General features: G+C 44.6%; 1 protein-coding gene across 1 annotated transcript in view; it reads right to left on the reverse strand.

Moving 5' to 3' along the window:
- Positions 1-747: 747 nt before the first annotated feature.
- Positions 748-24,032, reverse strand: part of PSKH1 (protein serine kinase H1) — a 56,268-nt gene continuing 32,983 nt past the window's right edge. The window contains exon 3 of the mRNA XM_067553013.1: positions 748-1,753. Within this exon, the coding sequence (XP_067409114.1) occupies positions 1,436-1,753 (318 nt within the window). The 3' untranslated portion in view covers positions 748-1,435. The remainder of the gene's footprint in view (positions 1,754-24,032) is intronic.

Raw genomic sequence — 24,032 nt, forward strand, 5'->3', positions numbered from 1 at the left:
CAAGGAAAGCAGTGACCCCTGATGAAGTGCCTGGAGCAGTGCTTCCCGACACCTGGTACGAGTTACCTGTGCTGATGCTCCTGGTTGAGTGTCTCGTAGGAAAGACTCCCCTCCCAGTGTTAACAAGGAGTTTCTGTAGTGACACGATTGTGCCCATCCCACTCCCTTGTGCACATTGTAACCTGCCATGAAGCCTGGGCTGCTATCCCAACAGCAGGCCTGACTCTGGTTGAATCAGTGTACACATTGAATGGGAAGCAGTGGATAATGGCTGGGGCAGTCACAGTTTTGGCCTGGTAAAGTGGTACACTTGGAACCACCTGTCTGTTGGGTCCATGGCACTATACTAGGGTGAAGAACCCAAAAACTCAAACCCAGCGGCAATAAGCAATGCCAGCTTGCCTCTGAGGACGCACATTTGACTAGCCCAAATCAGAGGGGCACCTGCCAGCACCAAACTCTGCTTCCACTTGTCCTTGTGATTTTTGCCTCAAAATGTGTTCGAAGTGGCCTCTCCTGACACCTCCCCACCCTCCCCTTGTGACTCCCCCAGCCGTTCTGCATCAGCTCACAAGTCTTACACCTCCTGAGACAGAGATCTTGCCGAGTGCTAGCACAGGGGTGGGGGCCAGAGCTAGCGACAGGGTTTGCTTTAGGAAAGAGGTTTTTAGGTGTCCTGTGAAGCATTTTGCTCCTGCAGGATTCTCATTCTCTCCCTTCCCCACAGTTGGAAATCTTCAGTCAGGGCAAAGGGAACTGCGACTGCGGATGACGTGCTCCAGGGCGCCGATACCTCAATCTAGTTTCCAGTTTGCACCTTAATCCTTAAACTGCATGAGTAACCTGTGATGCTGTCACAATCACCAGGGCCTTCGGGGGAACCTCTCTGCTTCATGCTCCTCACTGAAGACTTCTGCCTGGCATTTCCTCCATGTGGCTAGCTTGCTGCTGAATCTCAGCAAGCCCAACCCTAGCTGTGTGTGACTCACACCAGCATCAATGGAAAGGCAGCATGGAGTCCAATATAAATACCATTCAAGCACACATATAGGGACTTAACATTCTGGAATCAATAAATAACTACAGGCAGCCAAACTCCTGGGCTGGGGAGTGGGCTCTTCTCTTCACATGGCTCACTAATTTACTTCGTACTTGAGGCACTGAACTTGGACAGTCACTCTGGACCTGAATGAGCACAAGGAAGGCTTTCACTGCTCCACTTCCTGCATTAGGCTCTGAAACACAGCTCACCCAAGTGAGGAGTGCCCAGTGTGGGGGAATGGGGTGCAAAGGTTCCATTCCCCCCCAGCTCTGTGCACATGGAGGGTCACTCCTGCAGGAGGACCCTGGGTGTTCCCTGCTGAGTGGGAATGTTGCACACCTGTACCAGAGGAAGTGCACCTGGGAAGACAGCTGGCAGTTTCTTGTTGAGTTCTCAGCCATTGTATTGCTGCTGGTAGCGCAGGTTGAGCTCCCGCAGCTCCCGTTCCCGTACCCGCCGTGACTTGTTGGATTTGGTGGAGCGACTGGAGCGGGTGGACTGGGCCGATTTGGTGCTTTGGCAGCGAGAGGATGCCCTTTTGAGCAGGTTCTGGGAGATGGAGCGATGCAGGTTCTTCATGGACGAGGAGGCTGCCATGCTGACTACCCATGGGTGCTTTAAGGCTTGAAGAGCTGTCATTCTGTCACCAGGATCCACTGTCAGCAGGCGATCAATGAAGTCCTTGGCCAGATTGGACACGCTGGGCCAGGGCTGAAAAATGAATGGGAAATGATGAGAACAAAATACTCCCCATGACTTTGTTAGACAAGCACCAAGGAGGGCCAGCCACGCCCCTCAGTGCCAAGCACTGATTTGTTTCACTTGTAGGCATCCACAGGGCACTTCCCGTCTCCCACTTCCCTTCACTCATCCATACCCAAGTCCCTAAGTTATAACTAGCGTGGCCTCAGGCCACAGAGTGTAGGCGGCTTCCTTCAGCCTCCACCAAATGACACTGCCAAACGGGCTACTGGGGTCCACTGCAGATCACCCTCCTCCTTCGCTGGACTCTGAGCCCCAAGTCACCCAAGACTGAAGGCACCTGCCAGATCTTGAACTCTGTTCCCCTGCTCCGCAGGCCACTGGCCGGTACCAACAAAACACATATTTGGGCCTGGTTCTCAACTGCTATGAATCAGCATGGTTCGAATGGAGCTGTGCTGGAGGATGCGATCCTTTAGCTTTACATTCCATGCTAGTGCTAGGCCGGGTCACAATCCTTTCAGTCCATTGTTTCAGGAGGACACAATTTTTTTAAAACTGACAAACATGCATTTCAAACATCCCTGGCCCTGCTGATCTGCCATGAGAGCCTTCTGCTCTGGTGTGTCACACTTGCAACAGAATCTGAGAAAAGTCACCCACTTTCTGCATACTCAAGAGTCCCAGCTTCCCTGAAATTCATCCTCCCCACATGACACAGCCCATTAATTAAATGTTCATCAGCAAGGTCAGATGAAAGATTTGTTGGGAACAATGGCTTCTGCGAATTTAGTCTTTTTCTTGTCCACTAGCAGCGTGTAATTTTTAGAAATTTGTTCATTTTTCAGTTTGGGGGATAAATAATTTATCTGTCCAAATTTCAGCCTATGAGTTGTTAATGAATAATTCATGGTAAGTATCTGCTTGAGTATTAGAAATGTGGAATTCACCATTCAATACATGTGACTAGCTACCTAAATCATGCACAATTGTTCCCATCCCTATTACCTGAAATTCATTTTGTTTCTGCACAAAACAGATTTTGTTTGCTGATTAAACAAATATTGGTCACAGATCTAAAATATGCCTCCACAAACATTAAAAGGGTAAGAACAGAGACAAATCCAAAAAATGTTCGTCAATACATGTTCCCATAACTCACTCTACTGTTCATCAGTTGCGTACCTAAGAAATCTCAACACAGACTGTCATAAATCAACACTGAGGGGGTATTAATACGGCCTATGTTTGCACCCTCTCTCTCATGCACACACACACCCTTGCAATGCAAGGCTGAGGGGAATTACCCTAATTTCTCATGCACCGACTGCTGTAGTTTCCTTATTACCCTAGCCTCACTATATATTTTCAGATGTCACCTTCTAAAATTACAATTACAAAATTAAAAATATTTGTTCATGCTCTTCAGAATAAGCTTTTCTGATCCTCACCCAAGGCCTTCCAATCCCCGTCACACAAATGCCTGTTAATTTGAGTAGGTAACTACGGTTTCAATGTGTGTGAATGACACACTGCCACTCAAGTCACTCCAAGTGCCTTGTTTATTCAGACACTGGACAGCTCCCGCAGGAAAATGATTCTTAACTCCCCACCCAAAGTTTTCATTCTGTGCCAAGTGCTGCCACAAGCCAGCCCCCAACCCCAAAAGCTCACTGGTGGCTAGACTGCATCTTTAGGCAAAGCCCTGAAAAAAGAGGGCATGTAGTCTGTCCTGCTCCAGAAGGATTGTGACTTGGACACACCCTAGCCTAGAGTCACAGGGCATGTCTATGCTGAAGACTTAAGTCGATAGATTGACTTACAGCCATGGCAGTAATTACTGAGGTGGTTCATGTCCACACTGCCCTCTTTCTGTTGGAGGTACAGGTCCTCACCAGAGCACTTCCACTGATATAAATGAGGCAGTGTGGGGCGCTAAGAGCCTGGGCTCTCTGCTCCGCATATAGCTCCCCGGCAGGAGCTGGGCTGCCCCATGGTTCCTGGCTCCCTGCAGGGAACCCGGCTGCTGCCCCAAGGCCTCTAGCTCCCTGCCAGGAACCCAGTTGCTGCCCTGAGGGTTCTGGCTCCCCACTTCCTGCTACCCCAAGGTTCCCTACCAGCAGCACGGCTGCCCCCTCTCCCAGTTCCCTGCTGGGTGGCTGCCATGCTTCCAGCAGGAAGCAGGGAGCCGAGAGTTGGGAAGGTGGCAGCTTTGCTCCCGTTGGGGAGCAGGGAGCCGGAAGCCTCGGGGCAGCATCTGGGCTCTCAGTGGGAAGCCTCAGTGCAACCAGGCTCCCAGAGGGGGAATGGGGAGCTGGGAGTCCAGGAGGCAGCCTGGCCAGGAGTAAGGAGCTGAGTGGGCACAGCCCAGCTCTGAGGCAGCAACCATGCTCCCAGTGGAGTGGAAGGAGTCTTAGTGCAGCAGCCCAGCTGGAAGCAGGGAGCCAGGACCTTGGGGGACAGGCCCAGTTCAGAGCGGAGAGGGGGGAGCCTGGGCAGCAGCCCGGTGGAAGGCAGAGAGGCCGGGGGCAACTGGGCTCTAGCCAGAGCTGCTCCCCAAACACAGCTTTCTTGTCAATTTCAGGCTCTAACATGGAGCCGTGAAACTGACAAGGACGACAGGAAACAGCCATGTAAGTAACCCTCAGTGTCCACAGGGACACACTGTCACCCTCACTGCTCTGACATAAGCATCTCGTGGAGGTGGAGTTATGATGTCGGTGTAGTAGGGCACTTACATCAGTGGAAGCAAGATTGTATAGTGTGTACACAGACATACTTAGGTCGACATAAGCTGCCTTACATTGACCTAACACTGTAGTGTAGACAAAGCCACAATCCCCCTCCCACTTCCCTCCTTTTGAGGGGCATAGCTAGCGAGCAGGGGCTGTGCTCCACATCAAACCCAAACCCAAGACAAGGCAGGTCCTCAGCTGAGACCTAGTCTTATTCCCCTTCATGTGTAAGTAAGACAAGGCTCCAGGCTGTCCCTGAACAAATTACTGGGGTTTCACTAAATGACAAAATGTCACTGGCTAACTGAAATTAACTGACAAATCACACACACATTCCAAACAAAATGTAAATATGAGGAATTTTTGTAAATAATTTCATTAATTTAGGGAAAAACACATTCACAGAACATTGCAATTGGAAAGAAAAAGTGTGTAATCCAGTAAATAACTCGCTATTCCTCCCTCCCCAGGAACACCCAGAAGTACTGCCACACACGTTTATAGCAGCACAAACACAAAGCTACCCATGTTTGTAGTGATTTGCAATATGCAGTCATATTTTTATTTGTGATAACATATGTTAAAAGCACAAAACGAACAATTTTTAAAATTCCATGTGTGCTCTAAGATTAACGATACAGATGGTGGAGGAGGCAGGAAAAAACAAGAGCAGAAGTCGTAGCAGTAATAAGGTGGAGGAGGCTATATGGCATAAAACTGAGATCTGTGGATTCCATCCATGCAATGGCAGATCTATGAAATCACATATTTTGTCTCTCTCTCTCTGGGTTTTTTGTCACCTCTTTCACTGCAGTATTTTAAACACCATATGTGATGAATAAATACACAGCAGCATACAAGAAATGCCTGACCAGATCCCGAGCATTTGCGTAATGAAATGAGCTAGACAAGGATTTGGATACAACCATCACAACTAAGCCAATGCACAGACATGTAACTATTTGGTGTCAATACACGTTAAACAATAAAAATAAATGTAAAGTCTGCTAAATGACCAACAAATCATCTTCTGCTTCTCTATCATTGGGCAGGAAAGAAGAACCCAGTTATTTTAAAATGTGGAGTCCACATACTGTACACAGTCCGACAGAATGCTCCTTCTTGTGCAAAACAGCCAGAAAAAGATTTTCAAATGTCCTGAAACGCCATAGGTCTGCTATCTACCTCTACCAAAAGCGATCATCTCTCCCTTGCCTGAGAGATGCAAAGCCTCCTGATTATAACTAATCTAAGTATTAGCTAATCAGAGAAACTAATAGAGATTCATAGAGAATTTAAGGCTAGAAGGGATCACCAAAGGGCGAAGAATGGTCCAGCAGGGCACTGGCCTGGAACTTGGGATACTTAGATTCAATTTCCTGCTCTGTCAGACTTCCTGTGTGACCTTGGATTAGACACTGTGCCTTGGTTTCCCACCTGTAAAATGGGATAATAGCAGAGTGGGATTGGGAGGATAAATGCATTAGAGCTTGTGAGGCACTCAGGGGCCATTTTATGTACCTTAGACAGACAGAAGCATTTCCATGTGACATTTGTGATCAGCTGCAACAAATAAAAGTAGTCCTAGTGATTAATCTGTACATGATCTGCATAGTCTATAATTTGTGACCAGGAATGTTTTGGTGAACTATAAAGAATAAAGATATGTAAAAATCCTATTCTGTTTGCAGACAACTCCAGAACAGAAAAAAGGGACAAATTTATCAAATGAATTGTTTGATATGAACAGTTCAACCAACTATACAGTCTTCATGGCTGTGTGTTTTGGACATTAACAATAGGGCATGATGCTTCCACACCATGAGACAGTGTGAAACAGACTTCTGTTGCCAAGATACTTCTACTTCCTTTTCTTCTAGATAAGATTCCATCAACAAAGCACCAGATTTCATGGTAATTCAGCTTGTGAAAACATACAATCTGATTTCTCATGTTGCAGGTGTTTCAAACAACTTTATAGTTGTAAAAATGGGAATTTTGCTTTAATAAATTGTTAACTGATGGGCAAATATCTTTAATATTTTCTACTGAACTAATGAATATTTGTACCAACATTAATTGAATAAAGCATGATGTAAGATATATGGAAAGAACTATATAGGAGTTAGGGTGAATAAATTTTCTGGGTCAGGGAATATTTCATTCTCTGAGCAAGATGTAAATGGTTATTGTAAGGATATTTTTCCTTCACAGTTTAGTATTTTGAAAAAAATCCAAAATACATCTTGTTTTCTTTCTGTTTGTTTAGTATGAAGCACAGAGACCTCTGATGGAAATTGTTGAGAGTCAAATCTGGCAATTTTTCTGTGTACATCTTAACAGCAAGTGTAAATAGTAAGAAGTATGGTGTACTATTAAACAAACAAGTTTTACTCAGGTGATGAAATACTTTGCACTCCTTCACTGTGACAGTGAAATTACAAAACAAATAAAACACAGAAGCTGTTTATTATAAATTAGATTAAAATGAGCTGATCAGAGCAGCTAAAGTGCATATTCCCAGAAGGGGACATGGTCAAATAAAAATGTAATAATCACATTTTAAAATTTAGTAACAAGCCCAATACATGTTATGTTGGTAACAGAATATAACGTGGTATGTGTTATTGGGGAATAACACACTTCAGAAAAGCCCAGCCTTCAGACTCATGCCTATTGTGACAAAGGAAACAACAAGTCAGGCCTACCTGCTGCAGTTAGAGACTGCAAATTTAGCAAATTTGAAGCCTATGAACTAGAATTCTGGGGAAAGTTCTTACTTGAACAAAGTTATTATGGAGAATCAGTGCATGGTGGGAACTTTGTATTAAGAACTAGGTTTTGGTGACATGTTCCAAGATCACGTTCAAGTTTACTTTGTTTGTTTGTAAGTTAAGATTGTTTGGGTTAAAAGGCTTTGAAATCTCTAGAAAGGTCTGTTACTGACAGCCTGGGTACTCTTCCATGGACTGAGGAAGCAAACAAAACCAAGAGAACCCTGAAAGCGGAGGCTTTGTCACTGCTTTTGTTTGCTATGTCCCTTCTTTTCTTTGGTTTTCATGCCAGGTTACAGGTCTAAGGAAGTTGGCTTGCTTAACCTAACAAAAGGAAGGCTGGGGGAGATATGATTGTTCTCTATAAATACAAGAAAGAGAGAGTAGTTATTTAAGTTAAGGGCCAATATTGGCACAAGAACAAATGGATATAAACTGGCCATCAACAAGTTTAGGCTTGAAATCAGATGAAGGGTTCCAACCATCAGAGGAGTGAAGTTCTGGAACAGCCTTCCAAGGGGAGCAGTGGGGGCAAAAAACCTAACATGTTTCAAGGCTGAGGTTGATAAGTTTATGGAGTGAATGGTCTGAGGAGATTGCCTATAATGTCATATGGCCCATCCGCAGCTGCTATTAGCAAGTATCTCCAACGGCCAGAGATGGGATGGACTTTGAGTTACTACCGAGAATTCTTTCCCACGTGTCTTGTTGGAGGGTCATGCCTATATGTTCAGGATCTAACTGCTGGGAAGGAATTTTCCCCCAGGTCAGACTGGCAGAGATCCTGGGGGGTGGGAGGGGTGTTTGTCTTCCCCTCCAGCATGAGGCACGTGCTGGTTAAACTAGAGTAAAATGGTGCATTTTCTGTAACTTGAATTCTTTAAATCAAGATTTGAGGACTTCAGTAACTCAGTCAGAAGTTATGGGTCTATTACAGCAGCGAGTGGGTTGAGGTTCTATGGCCTGCAATGTGCAGGAGGTCAGAGATGATCATGATGGTCCCTTCTGGCCTTAAAGTCTATGAGTTTCATGAGTGTAAAGCCAATTGCACCTCAGACCTGGTCCCCTGATTTGATCTTTGCCTGCCACCAGAAGAGAAGACAAAACTTCATCCTACAACAGGAGCTCCCCCTCCAATCCTACTTTTCAAATTGACGTGATATGGACCAGGGACTGACTCAACATGCCCTAGGAGCAGCCATAACTCCAGCCTGAAGCAGACAATGAGAAAGAATTAATTTAAACATTAGTTGTGGGGTGCACAAAATAACATCCACGTCATAGTCCATATACTATGACATTCTGGTGGTTTTTCCAAGAAAGCAATGATTAAATAAAGCCCTTTATTGTTCTTTTTCCATTAGGGCCCCAACTTAAGGGCCTCTAGGCACTGTACAAACACAGAGAAAGAGACTCGAACAGCTTGCTGCCTTGATAGACAAGACAGACGAAGGGTGGGAGAGAGGAAGGTTTTCTTATCCCCATTTTACCAATGGGAAACTATGGCCCTGTCCATACACAAAGGTTGCACCAGTTTACTTACAATCAGTTTAAAAGCCAACCTAGTTAAACCAGTGCAAATACAGCACAGGCATGATGGAGACAGCCATAAGGCTGCATTGCAAGGACCCCATCCCAAGCCTGGTATAGAGAGCTCCAACAGTTCTGCAGCCCATAGGGCAGGCACTACGGGAAGAGAGCCATAACTTAAGCAGGTTCCTGGGGAACTCTCTAGTGCCCAGAGCAGCCCAGGAGTTGGAAGGCACAAATGCTGTCTGAAGAGCTGTTTAGGCTAACAATACAGCTAGGGTTACTTAAAAACAGGGCAAAAATATAAAGCAGAAATATCTCTGACTCCTGAACAGTTGTGAAAGTGCTGCTGCCACTGTTTCCATAGATCCAATTAAAATTTTCTTAACTGGTAGCCTGGGAGGATTCCTCACTTCCAGTCTCACTTGGAAAAGAGGAGAATTTTTAAGCTTGTGTCATTTCTAAAGGTAGGTCCCTGGTGAGAGTCTATCAGAGTTAAAATGGTAACCTCTTTAATGCTACTTGATCATGAAGAATCTCCCAATGAGTATCAGGAGACGGGTTAGAAACGTACGACGTGAGTGAGTGAGTGAGAGAGAGTGATTGTGCTGCTATTGCTGCTAATCAATGGCTGGAAAGCACCATATTTAAAACCCCAAAGAACTACTGTCATTCAAGAAACAGTCTTGCCTGACTGCTGTAAAGACCATTTTATATTGTGAGCCAAAGAATATTGTTTTCCTGATAAGAGAAATTTCCTTATATCAGCTGGACTCAAAATACCAAGAGGCAATCCCAGAAATAGTTGATTCAATTTACATTTAAGATTTATCAATCTCTGACAAAACTGAATCAACACTGAAATAGAAAGATGTCTTGTATTTGCCTCTTGTTACAGAAGCTCACAAGGTGAAAAATGTGGTACTGAAAAATGCAGGTCCTCACACAAATGACAGAGTCTTTCACTGGGACAGTTATTTTCACATGGGAATCCCAACTTGTTCTCTCTTGAATTCTTATGGATGGCCAAATGCATCCAGTAAGTTTATATGCTTTCCTTTCCTATTCCAAAATGGAGCATTTTTTCCTAGAACCTTTTGCCATAACACGGTTATTCTTAAAGACCAACATACTGTGTGCCCCAACTTTTTTGTCTAAAATAGGTCACGCATTCCAAACAATGTTGTACTAATGCTAGTGACAGGTATATCTGATTCCACTCACTTTACTCAAATTAATATAAAATATTGATGGACACGGAGATGAAAATGTTCTGATTTGTGGTTGTACCATTTCCCTGCAATGTTGAAGGGGTTTTTTTGTTTGTTTGTTTTTGACGAAATTCCTCTTCATCTCTATCATCGTTACATATTTCAATGTCACTAGCAATTGTGATTGTTTATCATATATCTTGGGACACTTCTTTTCCCACTGGTAAATGGAGACCAAAACATCAGGGAATCATCTGACCTCAATTTTGTTTGTTTCTCCTCAGGAATTTGTTCACATTCACATAAAACCTTTTGACCTTCATGAACACTGCCTGTTGCAGATATCATCGACTTTAACAGGATCTTCATCCTCTCCCTTTTAGGCTTACAACCAACAAAGTTATAGCCTCTGAAAATATTGCTCCCTTCTTTTAAGAAAGCCACTATAGCTCAGCACAAATAAATCTATTGTGCTATATCTTCAACAACTTTACCAGACTTAAAACTATATAAGTGAGGAAATCAAGCATTAGTTGTTACACTTCACATAATACTGGAGGGCCTCCTGTTTCTTGCATATACAAGGTGTTTGTATTAAAACTTTAACAGTTTTGTTTTGATGCACCTTCCATCCCCATGGCAAAGGTTTTCTAACTATTTTCTAAATCCCAATGTATTTTCACATTCTACAATGGCAAGGTGGCCCCAACAGGCCTTCCTGATTGAAATCTTTCTTGTCCCAGCCATTGCAATTTATGTGGAAAGGCATTAACTAATTCTTCTTAACCCACATTGCTCCCCTTTATATCTTCTCATGGCATTTCTATCACTTTTACAAACTGTGGTGGGAAGTGGATAACCAGAAGCCAGGAACGAGAATGTATAACAGAGAAGAAGCAGGCCCCTAAAGATGTTCAGTCATTCAGACATGTTCAAACCCAGATGGATTTATTCAAATTAGAAGGTATTTGGCCAATGTGGAATGGGGGACTAAAAGAGTCTCAGAATAACATACTCAGAAAAACAGGAACAAATATAAATTGGATCATTTCATGTAATTTTAGAAGATGACATAGCTGAAACTGTGCCATTTGATTGAAGACATCTGTAAACAACCTCCCTCTTTGAATAAGGAACTGGGACTAAAAAGTAACCAAGCTCAGCCTCAAAAGAAGAGTACCAACCCAGTTAAATTAAACTGAACAAAAACAAACTCCAAACAAAAGCTAATTGGATTTCTTATCCCTCCAATTAGTCTACTTTCATCAGTAACAGGGAGTATGGAGCACCCCTAATTAGAAATCTCTTCTGGTCAGCAAACACAAATCAGTGTATTGATCTGTTTATGCTACTGGAGGTTTCACCAGCTGTACTGTATTTATTTAATTAAACTCCTTTCTTTAAAAAGAAATGAAGAATATATACTGCTGAGACCACAAGTGGGATAAGTTTAGTATTTTCACAGGCCTTAGTCCCTGGAGAAGTTTGTTCATTTCACAGAAGCACCACACCAGTTGGCACAATATCAGTGTCTGGTCAAGTGAGACCCTGGTGTCCTGCAGTTCTGGACTGAAGTGCCATGGCAGAACTGTAGGGAAAACATACATTACACTTAATCTCATCATCATTCTGCCAGCCTCTAGACACAGCAGCTATTAATCCCTCATTTATGTGAACACTAATTTCAGCCACAAAAATCAAAGAAGTCTCCACACTACACTTTTACCATCCAAACCCTTCTGTCTGTAGCTCTGAAAAATTGTCTGAAGTTACATATTTGCTACACACTTTCACTCAGCTTCACTGTATTCTTTTGGTCCCCAAATGACAGCAGTACTTTTCACACTGTTCTGCAAAGAAAGGCAAAACCACACCTTTCCGAGCAGAATCTCAGCAGAATTCAATGGCTGTTCGCAGTGATTCCCTAAATGTGAGCAGCTGTTCCCCTGCCCTCTGCCCAGGCAAGATGCAGAGACCTCTCTTCACATTGCATCTGGCTTTTGCTCATGAGAGGGACACAGGATATAGACCGGGTTCAGAGTGGAAAACTATTGCCCTGAGGCTGAAAGAGTAAAGGTCAGTGGGAAGGAAGTGTCTGTACCCGTTGAAAGTCCTGGTCCATTCTGCTAACTCTGCTGCTCTCTTGAACCAGCAATGCCATCTCAGATCATGCATCCTGCAAGCAATGCCGTACAACAGATCACTAAATCGCAGCATGACAGAGGGAAAAGTTAAAGTCTACCTTGGCACAATACTTCTCCTGCAGTAGAGACCTGGAATACTCTCCTCTTCCTGCAATATGGGGAGCTGATCCTGCCACAGTAGGATAAATATTCACTTTTTAATCTTGTTTTTAATCCTACAGTAGGCAAGATTGATTCAGATTTTATTTACTGGCCCCTCTCCTAGGAAGGGTCAGACTCCAGTCTAAAACCCTAGAACTAGATGTACCCACTGACACACCACCTCGAAGTCTGTTGCTGATCTAGTACTGTGGGGCATCGTTTGGCATTCAGTTAGGGTACATTTAATTGCCAAGAAACACCCGCGGGAGCAAGTGTCAGAGCCTAGGTCAACTGACGTGGGCTCGTAGGGCTTGCTACAGGGCTCAAAATAGCAGTGTAGATACTACTGCTTGCGCAGGAACCTATCCTCCGAGACCAGCCCCCTCGCTGGGTTTCAGATCCCAGGCTTCAGCCTGAGCAGGAAGGTCTACACTGCAATGTTTAGCCCCATCGTGCGAGCCCAGTCAGTTGACTTGGGCTCTGAGAGTCACCACAGCTGGGGTGTTTTTGCAGTGGAGACGTACCTGAGAGCTCTCGCAGCTGTAAGCAGTGCTGATTAAGCTTCTTTGCCTGGCTAGTGTCTATACCACTTAAAGAATATAAATCACCTTCACAAAGCACATCTTCCAAGCTCCTAGGAAAGCAGAGCAGTTGGAAACTACTCCATAACTCAGAATCACCCCACATGCAATTCCATTCATTAAGAAATTTAATCATGAGAAACCACAAACCAGTGCAATCTGACCCACTTAAAAGAAGTGTGTGGCACCGAACTCTTCATTCCAAGGTCTCCAGTCACAATAAGATCTGTGATCTTAGTAGGGTGCAAAAAACCACCATTCAGCAGAATGCCCAAAGAGTAAGAAAGAGAAAAGCTGCCACATTAATCAAGGAGTCTGAGCTGCTCACAAAGGAACAGCACTAAATTGCAGATGGATAGCTAGAATGTCTGCAACAAGTAAAGGACACAGATGCTAGCCAAAGCTGTGAAATCAAACATGTAACACTTGCTGACCAACAGAATCCTTGGGAATTGAGCAGTCCAGCTAGTAATAGTTGGAGACGTGGAACCACGTCTGAAGATTCAGGAGCAAGAACTAAGGTGGAAACAAGTCTAATCCTTTTTCTTATAAACTGAGCTGCCTATTTGTGGGCAGCATACAAGTACATCTCCTCACTGAGAGCAGGGTGCTCCTCACACTGTCAGACCATGGCAGGACTCTGTGTACCAAGCAAATAGCAGAAAGAAGATAATTCAAATGTGAGAAATTGTTTTCAAAGTTTCATTATTGCTGTCACAGTCCTGCCATCCCACCCTGCCAATGCACCGTCCTGCTACCCTGCTCTGCCAGTGTACCTCAATCCTGCCCCACAGCACCTGCTACTATTTCCCTCTGGGTCCCTGCTCAGCTCTGACAGTGCCTCTTTATCTTGACTCACAGACACCGCCACCCTATTCCAGGCCTCAGCCCCCCTCCCCATCTCTGCCAATGCCAGTCAATCCTGGGCTGGAGCACTGACACCACCTAAGCAACCTCTCCAACATACAAATTGTCCATTTTCTAAATTCATGTGGTTGTTTTATAATCTAGACAAACATCCAGCTGCTTAATGGAGACTACACAACCCATCACATGCTGAACCAAATGAGGCCTGAACCTAAAGGTCCAATGACAAAAGGCTGGTGCTTCAGTCCAATTCATTACCTAGCCCTATGGCAGCATGAAAAGAGTGATCAGAATAGCAGAACAGTTCACAAAGGTTGGAACAAATTGTTTCCAAATGAAAAGATGCAATATGCTAAACTCTATGCAGCACAGATTCCCAAGCATTCAATAGTAATTTGATGATGCACAGAGGAGGGAGAAAGGGAGGATGAAAGAGGGACACACAACAGCTTTATTAATCCACAGCACTCTAAGTATGTGCGGCCATCTGGTGCTAGAAACTCCTATAACCCAGATTTTTCAAATGAAAACAGTCATCAGACTCTCCTTGCACAAACACGGTGTATGTCAGCTAGAATCAGGCACAGGAATTACACACCACTGCTCCAGACTCAATAGACAAACATTCAATCCTTCCTGCAGTACTCTTCTAGCTGTGCTGCAGTACCTGCAAGTTGGCCTGCACTGGGGAAAGGACTGGTGTGTTAAAACATGTTAACACACACATTTCAGTGAAAGTATTGCTCACCACCGCTTAGAACCCAGTGTGGACAAATGTTTAAAAACATGTTAGCAGGTTGTGGTTAGCCCCAGGGGGACTCTAGGTTTAAGCACCTCCCTACTCAAGTAACTCCATACCTGACAAGGTTCAAGGGTGGGAATCTTAGAAACAGCAATACACATTTAATTCTCTACAGACTAGATGATAACTAATGACTACAGAGAAACTTCTAACTAACACCGCTAAAGAGATGGAGTGAGTTAGCAAAAGGGCAAGCAAAGGAAGTAGTCAGTGACTTAACCAAATAATATTACAGGGATCTGAGTTCATAACAACAACATTTACAGTAACTGAATGAGGAAATATCTTCCCAGATCAGGCCTCCATTAGAACAGGGGTCGGCAAACTATGGCCTTGGCCAGCATGGCAGCTCCTAACCCCCTTCCCTCGGTCCTTCTCCCACCATGAGGGCCCAGTGGCGCCCTGACTGGAGCCGCTCCCAGCCCCAAGCAGTGCTGCGTGGCAGTTGCTCCTCCTGTGCAGCCCTGCCCCGTCCCCCCACCCCTCTGTATGGCCCACCATACATTTCTATATGCAGATGTGGCCCTCGGGCCAAAACGTTTGCCCACCCCTGCATTAGAACAAAGCACCTCCCAACCTTTAGTACAGATATCCTCACAAAAGCCCAGGCAGCTGGGGCAGGGCTATTACCCCCATCTAACAGCTGGGAACTGAGGCACAGACATACTAATTGCCCAGCCAAAGGTCACCCAGGGAGTATGCAAGCCAGGCCTCCTGAGTCACAGCACTATTGCCCTAGCCACCAGCCCATCTTTCCTCACTTGCTGAGTAAGCTCCAGCATCCAGCAAGCACTGACCCTCTAGCCGGATACGAATTCAAAAAGGTGAGACAGCGAGGAAGGGCTGGACCGTGTGAGTCTACTACCCTTACTAAGAATCCTATGGAAGTTAAGGAATCCCACTCAGTCCTATCTAGGAGCTACACAAGTCTCACCTGGAAGAACTACAGGCTGGCCCAGGGTTATCAAGTAGGTGTTCATCCATGGGGCTAGGCAGTAAAATCTTAGGGAAGCATCCAGCTGCTGTGAGCAAACCTGAGTCTCCAAGAGGTTCTGCAGAGAGAACTCAGTGCGATAGTGACAAACTAATGCATTCACTTTAGTGGACTCTGAATGCATCGCATGATCAGACCTTGGGGAGTGCAGAAACATGGCTTCACTCTTCAAGTGCCCAAAAGCATCCAGCAGGGATCTTCCCTCCACCCATCACCAGTCAATGGGACTACTCGCATGAGGAAATGCTACTCAGTATACATTTTGCAAAATCAGGTCCTACCAGTCTCTAATGCTATGCATCTCTCACTCAGCAGCTACCTTAGGGAAAGCAAACCCCCAGTGGTAGTGTGCCTAGTCTAGTAGTTACAGCAGTCTGCACTAGGTCAGGATCCCGGGGTTCTGTTCCCTGCTCTATCATAGACTTGCTGTGGGCCTTGTTTTCTCATTTGTAAAATGGGGGGGAGAAGGAGGTTACCATTTGTGAAGCACTCTGAAATTGTGAATTGAAAGATTCTATTGAATGGCCTATCATCATTTCTCTTTAGCGTGCCTTTACCAGGGTCAGCATCTTAAACTTGATCCCATCATCTCATGTCTAAACTTCCTTGATTCCTCTCTCTGTTAGTGCTTAGGTGATGCCAGTCATGCTACCCACACTAAGGCCACCGCTAGGAAAAGGAGGCTCACCTAGCTGTCTTAGGTTTCCTGTGGCACCCATCACTGCAGTCTTTGAGCACTTACTAGGTAATTAGATTAGCATATTGAGGTCCTAATGAACCTCATATTCTACTCCTCTGGAACTGGAAGAAGCTCTGCTTGGGATGTATATAGCTACCTTCAATGTACTGGAGTTATAAGCATATTAAAGTTGCAAAGACGGGCACTCAAAAGTTAGGAAATGCCAGAATTAAGGTTTTATGTGAAGTCATGATTCAAACCCCTTTCTTCCCCCTTGGATGTCTGCATTACAATACATGACCTGGAAGCCTATGGCACAGCTAAGAATAGATTCCAGCTATCCTGGGTCCTATTGTAGTGCCTCAAACACAAGCGAGCATCCCTTCTCTTATTGCAACCCTCTGCCTCATATACAGTCCACTCTGTGCACTGAATGAGGAAGCCTCCTATAGAACAAATGGCTATAATTCAAGAAAGCCTCAAACTGCATATGTATAAGTGGGCAGAGTTAAGGTTATATAGGCAACCTTAACTCTGGCCTTTCCTAATTTCCGAGTGCCTGATTTTGCAATCTTAATGTTCTTTTAATGTAGATTTATAAAGGTAATTTTCTAGATTTTAAAAAACAAAACCAGAAAAACAGATTTTTTACCAAGTAGAACCATAATGACCTTTCCATGGATAGTCAGCTGTCTTTCAGATCCATAACACAGACTTCCACACCTAGAGCTAAAGGAGTAACTGATATCAGCAGTAGGACATGTCTACTAGCAGGAGATGACACACAGAACTCTTTGTCAGACACCAGAAAACTGGGAATCAGGAGCCTTGGGTTCTACTTCTGACTCTGGAAGGGACTGTGCTCTAATGTTTACAGACAACACAGCCAACCATACAGCTCTAGCACATTCATTCTGCAAAGTAGAATAGCAAAATGAATGCAACTATATTAGAGATCTGGGGCAGATTCTAGCCCCCAATTTGATCCCTTGATGACAGTACAGGGGCTATGAAAGGTGCAGAGTAGCCTCGATAGAACTTCCCCAGTACAAGGGCATTGCTGAGCTACACAGCACTATCCTACCTCTCGGGCCTGGCAGAAGCATCCAGAGAACTATATTCTGGGTTGCAGAAGCCCACAAACAGTTATGTAAAGCTGCCATAAGTTTTAGCAGCCTCTGAGGCTGCTAACTTACTCTGGGGGAGTCACAGTGGCCCCAGGAGCAGCTGAGGTTCTGGGAAGCACAAAAACGGCTTCCCACAACCCCACCTCATTGTCTGAGCCTCTGAGAGAGACAGAATCCAGCTCTAGCTTCTATTTCCAGATCTGCCAGAAGTGACCTGGTGCAATCCCTCAGTTACCACACCTGTACAATGGATAGTATGTGACTTACCTCTGCCTAAGGTAGGGCCATGAGGCTCTGTTCACCTGAAAAGTCTGTGAAGTGCACAGAACTGTTAGCCCCAGCCAGTGAACAGCTGAGACTGGAACTCTCAGTCTACACTTGGTGCCCAGAACTCCTTCCCCAGTGGTTACAATAGACTGAAACAGAAAGGTTAGCGCCTGCAGTATCAACTCAGGAGGGGGGAGCTGGAGGGGAACAGTATGCCCCCAAGCCAGGGGCAAGAGCTCACTCTACTTTCAGCCGAGCAGGAAGAACTGTACTCCCCTTATTCCCTCTTAGGCTAGCCCATGAGGGGAGGCAGGGTTCAAAGAGCCAGCAGCAGCTGCGGCATTGCTCCCATCAGTTGTGCCAGATTTGTGTCTGGGAATATGCTCTGTGAGGCTGGTGTAGCAGGGATTTCTGTGGCGCTGGCACATACTCAGGGCAGATGAACTATTCCCAGATTTCAGACTCTGTGCATATGCAAATGGTGATTTCTAGAGACAGGCAGCTCAGTCAAATCTATGTGGATTTTCATGGGGACAGTAAAAGGTACCCTTGATCCCAGGACTAGCCCTCAGTCAAACTTCAAGTTCCTGCTCCACACACTGGAGGTTGCAGAACTCTTCAAAGCACTGAGGGGTGGGGAAGAGAGGAATTAACATTGGCAAACCTACCTATTTTTTCCAAATTTTGTTCATGCTGAACCATTTTTGCTGAAACCAGCTTGAGGCAGGGAGCAAACATGGAAAATTTCAACCGGAACTGCTGAAGTTTGGCAAAGCTACCAACAACTGGAAATGGGGCTCTAGTATAAAGCGACGGGCAATCATAAATTTAGGCAGGCTTTCTGATGGTGGTGAGTCACGCAGCACAGCCTGAAAGGGTTCATATTCTTGACTAATCTGATCTCCTCTGGAAGTTTGTTCTTGAGACAGGATGAAGGGACGAAAGGGCAAACCATTTCCCTCAGATAATTCCTAGGGGTGGCTTAGCGCTACTATATATTGAAAACTCTGAAGTTAATCATTCGAAATACACTGAAGTAATGAGTGCACTAATGTGTGGAGCATATTATACTGATGGAACTTCGCAAGCTATAGACACAGTCAGGCATACAACCACAGGAGCAGCTTGGTGTATGCAGCAACAACAGCAGGGCTGCTAATAACCACAGCGGGACACCTATCCCTTACCCCAGATGTCTGCACTGCTTCCATTTCACCAATCAGCCCTGATCTCTTGTCTTAGCAAAGTCTCAGGTTTCAGCACAATCCATAAAAGAATTAAGTCAAGATAAAGAGGGAATTGCGGAACGTGTTTGGGATCCCCAGCTCAGTGCTCACACAGAGCAACAGGGAGGGGTGTGTGTAAAAGGGGCAGATGAGGGAGAGAAAGGGAAGGACCCCCTACCAGAGACAACTAGATTGAACCACACACTCAAAAATCCAAGAAACCACTCTCAAACCTCAGACACGATACTGAGAGGTGCCCTAAAAACACCACAGATTAGAAAGACTAACTCAGCTCATACTAGAAAGGCTCTTATCACAGCAGTTAAGCAGGGTCTGGCTTGTTCAGTGTTGGATCAGAGACCTGCAAGAAAAACCCAAGGTGACACAAGAAGTGGTGTACATGATTCGGGGGGAGGGACTGTTCCCTCTGATGCAATACTGAAACCCCCCCAATCCATGCTCCAACTCTTGAGCAAGACTTATGAAGATCATAATACTTGAGACTGAAGAGCCCAAAAATAGATATGTTAGCCACAATGTCCCACCCAAATTCTAACTTGGAAAGTCACCTTCTCCATAGTATCCTTCCCATTCAAGTGAATACAATATACATCATCTCCTGCCCTAAGCTGATAGGTACTGCAGGGTTATTTCTTCCAGCTAGCTGCAGACTGAGATTACTACATGAGTTAAACTTTAAAAATATGAATCGAGTGTCTCTTCACAACTACAAGGGTTGGGGAATGAAGTTAGGACTCAATGGCTATAGCTGTGGAGTTGTTTTAAATTAAAGCTTGGCTTCTAAAGCCCAATTCTGCTCTAGGTGGGACGGATTCTGGGGGAAATTTCACAGCGATGGAATTGCAAAGTACACTACTGCCTTGTGTGTGCAGCAAAAAAAAAAAAAAAAAAACCACACACACACACACACACACACACACACACACACACACACACACACACACACACACACACACACACACACACACACACACACACACACACACACACACACACACACACACAACTAGCTTCCAATGCTTGTATGTCCTGGATCCCCACATAACCATTAGCACCCTTTCTGAAGCTGGCTTGGCCGTGCTCACTGGGGAGAGAGTCTCATTTCCCTCCCTTAGTTAAATAGTGTATAAACTTGCTTCCAATTTAGAATAGGAGAACTTCAAAATAACCTATATGCTCATATAAAGGCTTATTAACCAGGGCATCAAAGTCGGCCTATACGTGCCTCTGCTCTAGAACCAAGCTGGAATACACAGGGTGATGACAGGCCCACAGAAGCTAGTAGCGTGATCCTGCATTGATTAGTTATCTCCCACAGAAAAAGGGAAGAAGATGCACGTGTGAATACTGTTCATCTTTGACCTCTTCTACTCTAGGTAAGACAGTGACCCTGAATGCAGGTTCTTCAGCAGCTTCCTTCTTCTCCATGGCAACCAGCACCGACTTCCTCTTAGTCTTTAGCCTCCTGTGACTGGGCATACTCTGCACTTTTGGGACAGCAAGCCTCTCCCTGCCCGTTGCAGATAGGTGAGGCACCCTCTCAGGAGTCCCAGAAACTAAAGGCCTATGAGGAGAGCGCACTACATTCACAAAAGCTACGTCTTCACTGCAGAGTTAACCCAAGTGATTGGACTTCAGCTCTGAGCACCCAGGGTAGTTTAGCCTGGGTGCAAGCAGCCACACTGAAATTACTGTGTCCTTTGTGGTGCTCCAGTCCCGTGTGTGTGTTGTTAGGACCTGCTCTATGATTCTTTCCCAGTGAACTGTAAAGAAACTTGTCTGTCCTCTTTGGCACATAGGGGGAAATCTAGGAAGATATTGGAGAACTACCAGTACTCAAGTAGTTTATCTTGCATCCTTGCTGCAAAAAGTGGGCTACCTGCCTGAGCAAAAGCAGCACTCTGATTTTAGCTTGTGGCCCCATACAGGCTGAGCCTGAAACACCACTGTGCGTGCGCATGCTGGCACATATGAATAGGAATTGCGTTAGGACAACAACCCAAGTAAGAGCCCAGTTTAATTCTGCAATGAAGACAGACCCTAAATATGCTGGCAGGGCACACATGCTAATTTATGAAAATCTAGCTCTACTGCAGTACTGGAAACTCAAATCTATACAACACAGAACTGAGCCAGGACATGAGAACCAGAAAGCCAGCCAGTCCAAAGCAAAAGGGAAACTGCCTAGTGAAATGCAAAGGAATCAAACAAAACACAGCAGGAAGCCAATAGTTTAAATCTTTCTGTTAATAATTTAGGGCATAAGAAGGGTAGGGCAGAGGCTAACGTGTTTGGGATTTTTTAAACCTTGACAGTGGCCCCTGGCCCCTAATTCACCAGTGTTACTCAGCCATTAAGATTTTACAGGGCCCAGAGGTGCAGAAGTGAAAATGTAATATTGTGTATTACAGCCTTATGTCAAGCCCTATCTCTTTATCCCTCAGTTGTGACTCCTGCCCTCCCACAAGCACCAAACAATTGTGTCCTATACCAGTGGTAATCAATTATTTTTTGTCAAGGTCCAAATTTCTTGGTCAAGGTACAGTCAAGGTCCAGACTCCAGAGAAAATAACACAAAAACAAGAATAATAATAATGATTATGATAATGATAATAAGTAAATAAAAGGATTTTGTGGTCCATTCAAAAGCATCTGGTGGTCCGGATTTGGCTCCTGGTCTACCTACTGACTACCCCATCCTATACCTAAGCACTCAGCTTCCCCCAAGCTCAATCATTCTTTCAAAAAGCAACCAATATGCCCAGCATATTTTGTCCAGATATGCCCAGATATGTTGTCCCCAATCCCCTTCATGGCCACTTTACCTTGCATCTATGGTTGTATGGAAAGTTGTATTAACATTTGTGTCAAGGGGCTCAGGAAGATGCTGCACACAAATACATTCTTCTTGTATTTTTACCCTCAGTAATTGGCTCATTTCTCCTCTGTTCTAATGATGCCTGCTTGAATCACATTAGCTTCGTTCCTGGGCTACTGTTTCTCTGCTGAATACAGTGAAAGAAATATACCTGCACATGCAAACAGACTAAGAATTGTCTTCAAAATGGCATGAGATTGTCCAGCATCATTGTGGTTAAGATGCAACAAACACCTCAGAAAACACCTAGATATAAGCACACACTTTTGTGACCCATGGACACTGCAGGCCAAAAATGAATGAAAGCTCATGACTTCAGTCCTGATATAAGTGGCTCAACTCTATTGAGTTCGGCCCTTCATATATAACTGAGAATTGAAACAACCTAAAACATATTTAAGAGTCTATGTCTGCACCAGACAGAATGTGCATTAAAAGGAAAGATGCATTTACAACAAAACACAGGAAGATCAATTCCTATTTCACTTACCCTGCTGAATACCAACTTCGGGATTCTGAGTTCACGTTGCAAGAAGTGAACAGAGCAGAAGCACCTATTGAAGTAAGTGAAGAGAATAGGGAAGACATTCCAAAAGAGGTGCTTGTGATGTATCAGTTCTTTCAGAGGAAAGCCTCTTGAACTCAAGTAGCAGCAGCGAGTGAAGGAGAATCGATTTTCAAATGCATGCGTTGGTTTTAAGCCTGCAGAGATATCCTTTTCCTGACGCAGAAGAGGATTTTTATTTATTTACATACACAGTATTTTCCGCAATGTTCCACAGCAACATAGGCCCCAGATCACAATGTGCACCTGGCAAGAGGCTACAGGATTTTCTGAGTTTGTAATGAGCTGATAATATACTGTAGGGAACATAAGATGTCAGTTCCTCCAATGCATTTCAGCTAGCAGGTGTGCACAGAACAACGTGAATTCATCTGCACTCACTTTCACTAAGGTGGTGCATCAAAAGAAAAGAGAAAACAGAAGCTAGAAGAAGTTTCAAGAACACCAGCGCATAGCGTGTTTGTCAGGCTGACCTCAGCATTCCGCACCAGCCTGCAAGAGGGCCTATTTTAGTCCTGTTTAATGTTCCAGCTCTCCAAAGCAGAACACTTTGCCTCTTCAGAGGAGAGCCCTTCTTTCGCTCGCTGCCTTACTGAGGCTCTCGCTGCTCTATTAAAACCAATGTTTTCATGATCATCTGAAATGTAAAAGCACATTCCTCTGTAAATTGATTTATCCTTTTCCAGGAGGAGAGACTCGCACGTATTTAAAAACAACATTTCTTTCTCTCACAAAAAGTTTGTCTAGGATTTTTAGAACCATGTACGTGTTTCTGCACGTCTTTAGGCCTTAACTATTGTATTGTGTTACTGCGTGCACTGGCTAATGCAGCTCACAGATGAAACACTGAAGAAGCTGCAATGAGGACAGTCTCTTTCCATCTAAATAGCTGGAAGCTGAAATAGTGAGCCAGAGGCCCACATGCTCATTCAAGTCGGGGTGATGATGTGCAAAAGTGGCTTCAAAGGTCTCTTATCTGCTGCCCAGGTCCTGATGCGGCTCTGTGCTCGATATCTTCATTGTGTTGAATGAAAGAAAATTTACCCCTGCTTGGAAGAAAAATCTCTCTTCTTCTAGCAAAAGGTCCACAGATCCTTTAGAGTTGGTGTTGAGCCCTTCCACAGCTCAGGAGACAGAAGCAAACATGTAAGTCACTGGCAGGGAAGAGGGGCCCACCCCTAGTTGCAGACAATTTGAGCTAACTCCAACAGCTGCCTCCAACTAGTTCCTTTATTTAACTTGGAAACTACTAGCAAGGATTGCTTCAGATTCCCTAGTGCAATAGGTTACTGCAGAGCATGTATTCTGTCACCAGATAAGACAGCTACTAAGACAGGGCAAAAGCTGAATGTGTTCTAAGTGAGAACTGATCTGTGGAAATTCCTACTACAAAAAAGGAAATTTTCAAGTAAGCTTGCATACATTTGCAGTTTTTCTGCACAGTGGAGTCCTTTACAAAGGGATTTCAAAAGACGGTGGCTAGAAAGGGACAGCAGCATCCAATCTGACCACTGAGACAGGCATTCAGTGCCCTCTTGCCAAAGGTAGCATCATATAATTACTTGTATTATAGATCCTAGAAGCCCTAGTAATGAACCAGGACCCCTTTGGGCTAGGTATTGTGCAAACAGATAATACATTCTTGGGGCAGGAACAATCTAAGTATAAGACAAGACAAAAGATACAATACAGACAGATGGGGGAGTATAAAGAAACTGCTGGTCAGCATGATAAGCAGTACGCTCA

Source organism: Emydura macquarii, unplaced genomic scaffold (assembly GCF_026122565.2).
Source record: "Emydura macquarii macquarii isolate MOO-44397 ecotype Brisbane River unplaced genomic scaffold, CSIRO-AGI_Emac_v2 contig_295, whole genome shotgun sequence".
Lineage (NCBI taxonomy): Eukaryota > Metazoa > Chordata > Testudines > Chelidae > Emydura > Emydura macquarii.